Genomic DNA, 11,817 nt, shown 5'->3' on the forward strand with positions numbered 1-11,817 from the left:
CACACAAAGTGTTCTATAGAATGATAAAGGATTTTAAGTTTAGGGTTTGTCATATATTAGTTCAGTATATTTTAATGGACTTGGACTCTTCATAATCCAACCTAAAAACCCATTGGAATTCACTATTAAATTCGGTATTAATACCGGTATTTACCGGAAAATACCTATACCGATACCGTTTTTACCGATATCGAATTTTGAAAAAACTATAACCGATACCGGTACCGTTTATGATCAGTACGGTACCAGTACGGTACCGGTATTTCGGTAAAAAATCTCATCCCTAGAACTCAAGCCCTCTCTACCGCTATTCAAAACTTGCAAGTGACCGACATATGGCCTATATAATATATGGTTAAACACTCATCTCTCATCTCCATTGATAATCGAGATGAGTTATACATATTTCGAGAGGAGAATAATTTAAAATAACCAAAAATCCCGTTGTAATTTTCCAGGAAAATATATCACTCATCTTCATTGATAATCGAGATGGTTCAACAATCCACGTACAGTCAGGAAAAAGATTACGTGTCCCCTCTAGAGATATCCACCGCAAATGTTATACTCATTTACTCCCCGCCACATGTCTGCCTCCCATAATACGTGTCTATTTTCCCTCATATATATACGCACGCACGCCTCTCTCCTGCGCGATCCATTAACAATTTGTTCTTTACACAGATTACAATACAATACAATGGCATTCAGAGCAACTGTGAGTAAAATGCTTAGATTTATTCAATTTCAAACCATTTTTCATGTGATATATGTATGTATGAATGTATGATTAAAGTTGTGTTGGTTCCGTATTGTAGAATTTGGTGAAATCAATGGTGATTCGGTCACAAGGAAGCCAGACATTTGCCACATCAACCTCTTCCAATACGAAGTAATATTGCACTTCACTTACTCAATGATAAAATTAGAATCCATGTTTTACAAACCGGTATTAAATCGTACCAGGTTTGAGCTCTGAAATGGTTTAATTGGTTTAACCAGGTTGTATCGAGCGGATCAACCGAGTTATCAATTAACCCTATAATTTCATAAAATAAAAATTTTATCTCAACAAACAATCTTATCTCAATTAGGATTTGTGTAACTGATCATGGTTAGGATTTGTGTAACTGATCATGGTTTTATCTAAAAAAAACAAGTTAAAATATTAAACATTTTAAGATCATTTCTATTACTCATAAACAATATTATATTGGACGAGATGGGTAACCGGTAGAACCGGCTTTACCGTCGGTACAGACGACATTTCGGCTAAAAGGGTTTTACCGACCTTTATCGTACCGGGCGGTTCATACCAGTATTTAAAACATTGATTCGAATTGTGGTATGTGTTTTCAATTTGATGTTGATAAATATGTGAAAATAGGTCGTTAAAAGGTGCGTACGCACCCGTGTACATCTCCCTCGGGTTGATCTTACTGTCGGTTAGCATTGGAGCGTTCACGGCCACACATCAGCTGAAGCGATCGCCGAATGTTTCCGTAAAGAAATCGAAGAGGGAGACTTTACCCGAGCTCGTAGAGCCGGAGAAGGTGGCGGAGGAGTCGGACAACTTCATTAAGAAGTCGTTTTTCAGGAAGATTGCAAATGTGCAAGAGGCGGACCGCCAGGAAGTCATGCCCGATCCCATCCGTGGGGATTCCTACGCAAAGTAGGAACCGAAAAATTTAGTAAATTCGACAAGTTTAGCGGGTGTAACCGGATAATTGATATTTGATCTTGTTTGGGGAATTGTAGGCACCCGAAGCCTTACATCGAGCCGCTGAAGTCGGTCGGAGTGGAGGTGGAGAAGAAGCCATTTGTTCAGCCACCGCCACCGAAGCAGTGAAGCTGCATGTTATAATTTACTTAATTTAGTAATCATATATCTTTTCAGTTTTTGTTAGACTGTGTTTAAGATCACAAGCCTGTAGATACGAAAAATATGCTTTGCTTCTAGATTGTAGTTTTTAGTTGTGACAGAAATGAGGATAAGGTTAGGCGTCTTTCGAGTCCGTGGCATTCCATTAACTGGCGAGCCAGTGGCGGACCCAAGAAATATTTTCTAGGGGTGCGGATTAGGGGTTACCATATTTTAAGGGGTGAGATCATAGGATGCTTACCTACGAAAATATGTGTTTTCAAGGGGTGCGCCCACCCATCCACTGTATGTCGAGCGAACATGAATCCCGTGAACTCACTCTAGCACAAGGCGATACTAAATGAGATTGTGTTTCTTGTTTGGTTCACATAGCATACGGAACTGTAAGCTGAATTTCATTTTGTGTATTTGTTTCGACAGATAAAATGAATTTGAAATTAATTTATTCAAAATTTTCTTGAATTCTTGATTTCATTATTGGTTATTGAGTTGGACAAATATATTTGGTATTGAATCAGGTGTTTCAAATTTTTTTCAAAAGGTATTCTACCTTTCTTTTTTCAAATCAGTGTACAAAACCAGGTAGGTTGGGCTGGGTACCTTGCATGGAACTAGAACCAACGAACCGGATCGGGTGTGTGGTCGAACTGATTTTCAATTTTTAGCTTTTGTTTCTATTTTTTCTTGGCAGGATTTTTAATTTTTAGTTTCTGTGTAAAACTTCATAAAAAAATTGTACCTTCTTATTCGTTTAGTATTCGTTATTCCATATTTTATTTCTTTAAATTAGACTCGAAGGTATGGAGAAGGCAATCCCTCCAAGGATGGGCCGCAACGTCATCGTCACGTAGGAGTGACTTGGAGGGGATGGACCTAGGGGGTGGAGGATGAACCCCTTTGTGTATATGTATGTATGTATAGGTAGGTATATGTGAGAGAAGAAAGGAGAAGGAGGCCCGGCAACTTCGGCTGTGGGCTGCTGGTGAGGCCGGGACGGAAGGGAGGGGGCGGTGTGGGGGACCGGCGCCGGGGCTCGCCGGGCCTAAGCCGGCCCCCATACCGTCCAGTCTTATTATCTAATCTAATCTGACTTAGGGGAGTGGGGGTGGTAACTAGTGATAGAATTTCATCACTCATAAGCACCCAATCAAGTTCTGTCATGTCATCAACCATTTTTCCATCACTCACAACCTTTTTTGGTGGCAATGGTCATCACTAACAACACCCAACAATAAACCCCCGCATCCCCTCACATTCATTTATCACGCTCAAGCCATAACGCGTTAATTTTGTCATGGTTTTGAAATAATCACTCAGGAAAAAGCAGGTGGCGGTGGGAATTGTTCTTGTATCACGCGTTGAATTTGTGTATCACGGTGCTATAACGCACCGCCCCTTATAATAAAATCTCTCCTTCAACCTCATAAAGTTTATTTATATTTGTTTAATAAATTATTTTAATATTAATATAAATTAATAACCAATATATAGATATCACTTATTTTTATCCTTATCTTTACCTAAAGAGAAAAATACGATTAGCGTCCCTGTGGTATGTGCCAAATACCAACCTGAGCCCCTAAATTCATTTTTTGGTTTTTTGAGCCCCTGACCTTATGAATTCATAACAATTTGCGTCCCTGCCGTCAGTGTTCCGTCAGTTTGACCGTTTGACAAGTGTGAAAAGTCCTTTATGCCCTTGACCCTTAACATCTGCACTTAATAGCAGATATGAATGTAAAGATCAGTTTCATCAATCATCACACTTCTCAACAAGATCTTTCCAACTCCCAACATCGATTATCATCATCTTCATCTTCATCTTCAGAACAGATCATCTTCATCATCTTCATCTTCATCAGCTTCATCATCTTTATCTTCATCGATAACAATCCAAGGTAAAATCACATACCTAAATCGCATCGATAACATGATTCTTGTGGGTTTTTGTCTCGGATATCAAAACAGAGGTTTGGTTTTGTTTGATTCTTGTGGGTTTTTGTCTCGGGTATCAAAACAGAGGGTTATCTTCATACAGGTTAGATAACTCATATACGGAATGAATACGGTACTAAAGTCATTATACGGTTTGATTCTTGTGGGTTTGATTCTTGTGTAGTTATTTGAATGTGTTTTGGTTATGAATACGGTACTAAATTCAAAACAAAGGTTTTTGAATGTGTTTTGTTGTTGATTCTTATGTAGTTATTTGAACACATCAATATTGATTTTTGGTTTGATTCGATGATTTGAATGTGTTATTTGGGTATTTTTGGTTTGATTCGATGATTTGAATGTGTTCCTCATTTTGATTTTTGGTTTTGGTTTGATTCGATGATAATCAGTTATTTGGGTATTTTTGGGTTTGATTCAATGATTTGAATGTGTTATTTGGGTATTTTTGGTTTGATTCGATGATTTGAATGTGTTCCTCATTTTGATTTTTGGTTTTGGTTTGATTCGATGATAATCAGTTATTTGGGTATTTTTGGGTTTGATTCAATGATTTGAATGTGTTATTTGGGTATTTTTGGTTTGATTCAATAATGATTTGAATGTGTTCCTCATTTTGATTTTTGGTTTTGGTTTGATTCAATGATAACAGTTATTTGGGTATTTTGGGTTTGATTTGATGATTTCAATGTGTTCCTCATTTTGATTTTTGGTTTTGGTTTGATTCGATGATAATCAGTTATTTGGGTATTTTTGGGTTTGATTCAATGATTTGAATGTGTTATTTGGGTATTTTTGGTTTGATTCAATGATTTGAATGTGTTCCTCATTTTGATTTTTGGTTTTGGTTTGATTCGATGATAACACTTATTTGGGTATTTTGGGTTTGATTTGATGATAACAGTTATTTGGTTTTGGTTTGATTCGATGTACAGAATGGCTACGGATGTAAAGATACGCAAAACACCAACTACGAAGGCCAGAACACTTGACAACCTCCTATAAGATGGTGTGGTGCACATAAGGGTGATTGATATGAATGAATATAACCCCAGTGTAGCTCTTCGATTTTCCTTGAAATTCCAGAGCTCGCTAATTATATATCTACCACTGGGGTTATATTTATTCATATCTGCAACATTCCGAAGTGCACCCGTCAGTAAAGATCCACAATTGCTTGTGGTGGTATGACGTTTTGTCTCTGTATTGTATGTTACGATCTTTTGTTATCGAGTTGTAAGTTCCGTCAAATCTACGAAGTTGGTATGACGTTTTGTCTCTGTATTGTATGTATTAAAAGTTTACATTTAATATACAATTTAGACTTTTAATAATTTGTTATATATAGTATACATTTAATTATTAGATTGCATTTATTTAAAAAGAGTTAATAATTGATTAAAAGAGTTAATTTTAATTATTAAATCAATGATTTCTTAACAAAAAAACCAAGAAATGAATTTAGGGAGTCATGTTGATATTTCACTCATACCATAGGGACGCAAAGTGTTATTAATATATGCCAAAAGACGGTCATACCCGTGGCACAAACAGTCAAACTGACGGCAGGGACTCAAAGTGTTGTAATTCATAAGGTCAGGGGCTCAAAAAACAAAAAAATGAATTTAGGGGCTCAGGTTGATGTTTGGCACATACCACAGGGACGCAAATTGCACTTTTCTCTTATCTAAAATTAATAAAGAGTGAATTGCAAGGATTGTCCTTTATCTTTATACCCATTTGCAGGCGTTGTCCTTTATGTTTAAAATTGACGAGTTTTATACTTTATGTTTTCAAATCATACACGTTTTGTCCTTTAGCCCTAACCCAGTTAGATTTTTCTGTCAAATCTGGTCATGTGCAATGCACATGAGGGTAAATTTGTCTTTTCACCCTATTCTTTAAAAACACATAAAAAATATTAATTAAAACAGCCTCACCACCACCTCCTGCTACCAGCACCACCATCTGCCACCACCCACTCCCACCCAGTGGCGGAGCCACACTTTGAACATCAGTGTCGTCCGACACCATTGAATTTTGTGTAGCAAATACAACGTATAATAGGAAAAATTCGAGCGACACCATTGTTTTTTTACGAGCGACACCATTGTCTTTTTACAAACGACACCATTGTTTTCTTTTCTTCTAAAAGAATTACATAATAAACAAATTTATATTTCAAAAATTAAGCTCAGTGACTTGAATTTAATTAGTATACTTTAAATTATTAAAGGTCAATGCTTAATTTTTATTTTTTCTAATCCAGTAAGCATTATAGCACGAAGTCTAATACCTAACACGACGTTTGATGATAATTTGAATGATGCGTGCACTTGTTTGTTATATTGAAAAAGAGTTTTTTTTTTTCAAGTTGCCATTGAAAACATTAGGAATCATTTTTAAAACATGAAAATGCGTACAAAGCAACTATTAAATGCATTTTTATATATTTCAAATGACTTTGTAATTTTATTATATGTTTTTATTCAATGACATTGTATTTTTACTGTGATATTTGCTTTTATTATGTGATTTGACCCGACTAGATCCGAACCAATCCAAAAAATTTGACTCCGGGTTACTATAAACCGGGGTATCCATAAAAAAAGACACCATAAGAAAAAATTTCTGGCTCCGCCACTGCTCCCACCCCTCACCACCACCTACCTCCCCTACCTGCAGACTATTCATTCTCCATAATTAAACTTCAAGCTCCCAATTGTCCCGTTCACAATGAACCATAAAACAATAAATTTAAATCATATACAAGTATTTAATCAAAAGTATGTAAGACTCACCATGTATTCAACCCCCAAACTTCAAACCTCCACCGAATTGGTTCACCTCCACCAGCCAAACTTCAAACCCCTTACAACCAGCCACCATGTATTCAACCCCCCATACTTCAAACCCCTAACAACCAGCTACCACCACCTGACCACCGCCACCACTGGTTCACCTCCACCAGCCGACCAGCACAACACAGCCCACGCCATCTCCCCAATTTCAAACCCTACAAATAAAAAAACCCTCAATTTCAAAATCCTAATTCAAACCCACCTCAATTGTCATCTGAATCGGAATCAAAATCAGATTCTGAACAAAGTTCCAGACTTCAACTTGATTTAAGGGGGTTTGACTTTAACCGTAAAGTTTTTTGGGGAAACGTAGTAGCTCATAAATTGAAAACCTTGATGGAGCTCACCTTCGACCACCTTTACTCTTGTTTCAAAAATGGCCAATGGCGTCATCGAGTCAACAAATTAATGGCTTAATAGTCGTCAGTGGCATCATCGAGTTTTTACAATATCCTAAAATAATTTAAAAACAAGATAAAACTAGTATTTGTACCCGCCGCGCGTTGCGGCGGCATACCTGACTCTTTCCGAACTAAATTTACGTCGAAATAGAGTAACTGGAATTTATACCGTCGAATGAAAACATATTCTATTTTAGCCCAAAAAATTCTATGTTAAAAACTATACTAACTCGAAACGTAGATATGTGGTTCTTGAGCAAAATTTATATCGAAAGTTGAACCAAATAAAAGATAAAGAAAACGTACCAGTCCCCTATCCAGGTCCAGTTTCTGCAGGCCTGTAATCATCACAACAGATTCAGATATTCCCCTGTTTAGGGTCGTCGAAGTTGAAATATGTATAAGGTCAAAGTCAGACAAACTAAACACATTATAACCAAAATAAACATCAAACCCAAATATCACAAACGTGATGCATTTTCTTAAAAGAAAATAAAATGAAGACCGATACTAATAGTCGATTGGATGTGTATTCATTTCAGAAAATCCAAATGAGTTTGGCGAATTAATCAGAGAATACAGATGAACTTGACCAAAAAAATAACAAAATAATAAAAAGATGATGTTTACAAACATGCCTTGGTATATAATGCAAGTCCAAAAGAACGTTTTGATAGTATCTAATCCTTTACATCATAACTCCATGACCATACTTGGCACTCACATATCATCTATGTCAATAGACTTCTCATACCACTGCAAAAATTATAATATAAAAACAATCAGTTGCATCACAATCTGGCTTTCGGCATGCCTCTCAAGCGGCCCAAAATTAAAAAAAAAAAAACTATGAAACTCAATAGCAAATAAGAAGCCATACCTCTTGGGCCTATGATGGGCTGCCAAAATTAAGGCTTAAAGAGGGCTGACACGTTCAATCCATGAGCAGTATTTAAAGCCCCAATGTTAGCCTTATTACCCACAAATAGCAATTAATAAAGAATCAAATACAACCTTCGATTTGACACATTAATCCCCAGATTTAAAACACTTATACTCCTTACCCACAATCAGCAATTAATAAAGAATCAAATACAACCTTCTATTTGACACATTAATCCCCAAATTTAAAACACTTATACTCCTTAAAAAAATCCTAGACCTGGGTCAATGAATACACCACACCCCGTTAACCTGGCTAAAGTTTCCCAACAACTTACTAACAAAACCGAAAACTAATTCCAAAGATGAGAAGCAACCCATAACAAACCAAACAGAAAACACAGAACTAACGCCAAAACCGAACCCCCGAAAGAAAATAATAATGAAGAGAATAATCATAAAATTTCTTTTTGTTTTTGGGATTTTGTTAATTACCGGGTCAAAGTATTTACCAGTTTTCATCCGGTGCATAAGGAATTGAGCGGAGCCACTTTCTTCCTTACCAACATCTTCAATGCAGAAGTTTGGATTCAGCCCTAGTTCGACACATTTGTCCCAGAAAAAAGCTCATTCACCCTCTGGATAGCCTATTTTGCCACATATAATAGTAAGTACCTGAATGCACAACCCAAACAATGGAAATATTTCTCATTTTAAGTTATCACGTGTCAGCCTATATTTTTTTCAACATATGTTGGTAATTGTTGTTTGAAAAGCGAAGCTGGGTATTTGGGTTCAAATAAGACAAAAGAGTCAGACTCACCAATTGAATCACCATCCATTGAAGTAAAAAGAGATGAGTTAAACCTTGACAGCTAAATGCACTTTTTCTTGGCGATCAAGCTCATTAAGAGCAACAACCATGTCGATCATTAAGAGCCTTGAGACATAACTTTAATAAAGTTGTTGATGGGGTATGGTATTGGACCCGACCTAAACGGTCCGACATTCCCGTTAGTTATCGCTTTTTATATTAATGAAAATAATCTTATAATTTAATCCCCAAATTTCTAGCCCTAGTTTATACTCAGTTAATACATAAGTAAATGTAAACTTCAATCAAGTTTGAATCATAGTGTCTAGAGATGAACAATCGAACAAAAGAACATTCATTATGAAACTAACATGATAGCACATGCAACAAAATCGAACCCAGGTACAATTTTAATATACATACCAAGAACAATCAAAAGATCAATGATATATAAAGACATAACCTCTTTGCTGCGAGCAAGCTGGTTGCCACCACATAACTGGTCTTCTCTGATTTGAATCAGAAGTGGCGGATCGGCTTTAGACCAGGACATCTCGCCGGTGAACCGAACAAAGGAGATGGAGGGATCCTCGTCAGATGGAACGGCCGGTGGCGGTTGCGGTCTGCAAAGTTCAATAACACAATACAAAAGCATATAAAATTTACCTTTGCAATTGTAAAAGCTGCAACAATTCTTTGAACCATCTTCTCTGGTGGGTCGCCAGAAAAGCATTCCGAACCGCCGCCGACCACCGACGTGTACGGCGGTGCTGCCGCCGCCCTTCTTTCTCTCTCGTCCATATGTCTCTCTCTCTTCTCAGCCTTGTCGCCGCTCGAACAACGTTGGCTCTCCTCTCTCTCTCTCTCTCTCTGATCTCTCTCACTTGTTGGTCCAAACGTCACTCACCACCACCCGATGGTGGTGGTCGGCTCTGCAACTGACAGGGGGGTGGTGTTTGGCTGGTGGGTGTCGTCGAGAATCCAAGCGTCGGAGTTACTCCGGTCGCCGGAGATGTGGGAGTGAGGGAGTGGGGGCTGTGTTGGGAGGAGATCAGGTAGGGTTTGTTTGAGATGTAGTGAAGAAAATGAAAGGAGCAGACCAACACAAAAGAACTGTACACTGTCAAAGGGTAGAATGGTCAATTGGCATAGCCACCGACCTTTCATTTTAATGTTATACTAGTATTTTGACCCGCCGCGCGTTGCGACGGCGTCGAAATTTAAAGTAACTCGTATTTATATTGTATATATGACCCGACTCTTTACTTAAAAAAATTACATGGCCATCGAATGAAAGTAGGGACTCTTATCATTATCATTAGTTCATCGTAAACTCTTAAAGCGATATGGTGTTCACTTTTTTTTTATTCAGCACACACAAAATACCATTTTATCAATATCAATTGGTTCTTTGATTCAAATATTTCATGCTATCAAAGCCATATTGCTCATGAGTTCAAATCTTTCTGTTTGAATTCATTTTCTTTTTACAAATCAGGCAATGAACCTGAAGGCCTGAACTTTAATAACTGGAACAACAAATGCAGCAATGATCTGCAAGAATCAGGCACCAGCCTCAAGTTTTTAAACTGAAACAAAATTCAAACAATCTAAAGATGACAATGCTACTGCCTATGGTTTCTCATATGTTTGATATGCTACATTTCGTTTCAAACTACATGTCGCTTCAAAGTTCAAACGTCTAGCGTAAGAGATCATGTTAGTCAAGTCTATTCATCATCTAACATATTTATTATTACTTAAATTATCATATATCTATAAGTTTTTGTTATTAATAATCTACGCAGTTAATGCAGTAAAATATCGGATTTCAGTCAAGGACCGATATTTGAGATATAGGTTATCTTGGTGAGATACCGGTGGGATATCGGTAAGTGTAATATAATGCAGAATTTATATTTATAGCAATTTAACACCAATAATTTAGTGATATATCGATTATATATGACCAATACATCACCGATATTAACGGCATAGTTAATAATTATACGACTCTAATTTCAATCTTAATATACTTAGTTATTCACGTTTTATCACGTTTTATCATTGTAGTTTAGTGAAGTATCTACACGTGTCACTTACCAAAGGACGAATGTTGAATGTATTAAATCTCTAAAGTTGGATGCCTTGCATATTGCGGTGTAAATTTGTTTTTTGTTTTTTTATTTTATTATTTCTTATTATATAACTATTGTTTTTTTTTCAGTTTTTTACATCGAAATAAAATTCTCAATCAAAACTCTACAATTTCAGTTCAATCACCAAACTAAGGCACTAATCTAGCAAATAAACTCAATCGATTCTTAATTTCTGAACCTAATTGCAGAACAAACTAACTACACATTGAATTGATCTAAAACATGTTAACCTAATGCCAACCAAACGATCTCTAATCATAACTGAAGCAACAAATATCTAATCATAATCAATGTGGAATTAAAATGGTAATTGGTTGCTGTAACGATCTAAATGAACTTGATGAAGAAAGAAAAACCCTAACTCTTGAGAATTAATAAAAAGAAAAAATAGAAGTTTGTTATATAATGGGTACCTGTTAATGGAAGCAATGAGCAGACATGGAGAATAATTAGGGCTTCACATATCCTGATTGAGTAGAAGAGAGGAGACTTTTAACAGCCCACGGATCACAGAAGAGAAAAACCGCATATATCCATAAGTTGTTCATCATCTTCCTCGCGTATATCGTTGTGCTTGCGGCTGTGATGACGGTTGTGGCGCCGACGGTGGTGGTGGCGGTGGCGGTGCTTGTGGCGTTTGGACAGTTCTTCCGATTCGTCGTCGAAGGTGCGACGGTGTTTGCGTTCTTCGGTGCCGCTGGTCATGGTGGAACCCCAGGTTTAGGGTTTAGATTTGGGGGAAAGTGAGGAGATTGTGAGAGTTGAGAGATTTGTAGGCAGAGAGATTTGTAGACAGAAAGAAGAAGAAGAAATAAAGGTGTGAGTATATATAAAGACAAAGGTCCACCGAACTTTGTCTTTAATA

At 36.9% G+C, this 11,817-nt stretch overlaps 1 protein-coding gene and 1 long non-coding RNA gene across 8 annotated transcripts; one reads left to right on the top strand and one right to left on the bottom strand.

Annotated features, from left to right (window-relative positions):
* The first annotated feature begins 552 nt into the window (after nt 1-552).
* LOC110880023 lies at nt 553-3,104 on the top strand. The gene is made up of 4 exons (XM_022128574.2): nt 553-718; nt 819-892; nt 1,388-1,672; nt 1,759-3,104. The coding sequence occupies exons 1-4, from the start codon at nt 560-562 to the stop codon at nt 1,847-1,849; spliced, it is 609 nt and encodes a 202-aa protein (XP_021984266.1). The 5' UTR covers nt 553-559; the 3' UTR covers nt 1,850-3,104.
* A 4,626-nt stretch (nt 3,105-7,730) lies between these two features.
* LOC110880024 lies at nt 7,731-11,794 on the bottom strand. 7 transcript variants are annotated; one of them, XR_002559161.2, is made up of 6 exons: nt 11,366-11,792; nt 9,257-10,347; nt 8,803-8,972; nt 8,492-8,626; nt 7,978-8,068; nt 7,731-7,853 (listed from the first exon to the last, which is right to left on the bottom strand). It is a non-coding gene; the product is annotated as an uncharacterized LOC110880024 (long non-coding RNA). The 7 variants fall into 7 exon arrangements; XR_002559159.2 differs by having other exon boundaries at nt 7,978-8,626; nt 11,366-11,794; XR_002559160.2 differs by having other exon boundaries at nt 7,978-8,654; nt 11,366-11,794.
* Between the last annotated feature and the right edge of the window lie 23 nt (nt 11,795-11,817).

Source organism: Helianthus annuus, chromosome 9 (genome assembly GCF_002127325.2).
Source record: "Helianthus annuus cultivar XRQ/B chromosome 9, HanXRQr2.0-SUNRISE, whole genome shotgun sequence".
Lineage (NCBI taxonomy): Eukaryota > Viridiplantae > Streptophyta > Magnoliopsida > Asterales > Asteraceae > Helianthus > Helianthus annuus.

Excerpts from the sequence above, each read along its gene's own strand:
- LOC110880023 (XM_022128574.2), top strand. The coding sequence starts at position 560 with ATGTTATACTCATTTACTCCCCGCCACATGTCTGCCTCCCATAATACG. Across the intron at positions 893-1,387 it reads TCAACCTCTTCCAATACGAA|GTCGTTAAAAGGTGCGTACG; the intron begins GTAATATTGCAC and ends ATGTGAAAATAG. Across the intron at positions 1,673-1,758 it reads CGTGGGGATTCCTACGCAAA|GCACCCGAAGCCTTACATCG; the intron begins GTAGGAACCGAA and ends GGGGAATTGTAG.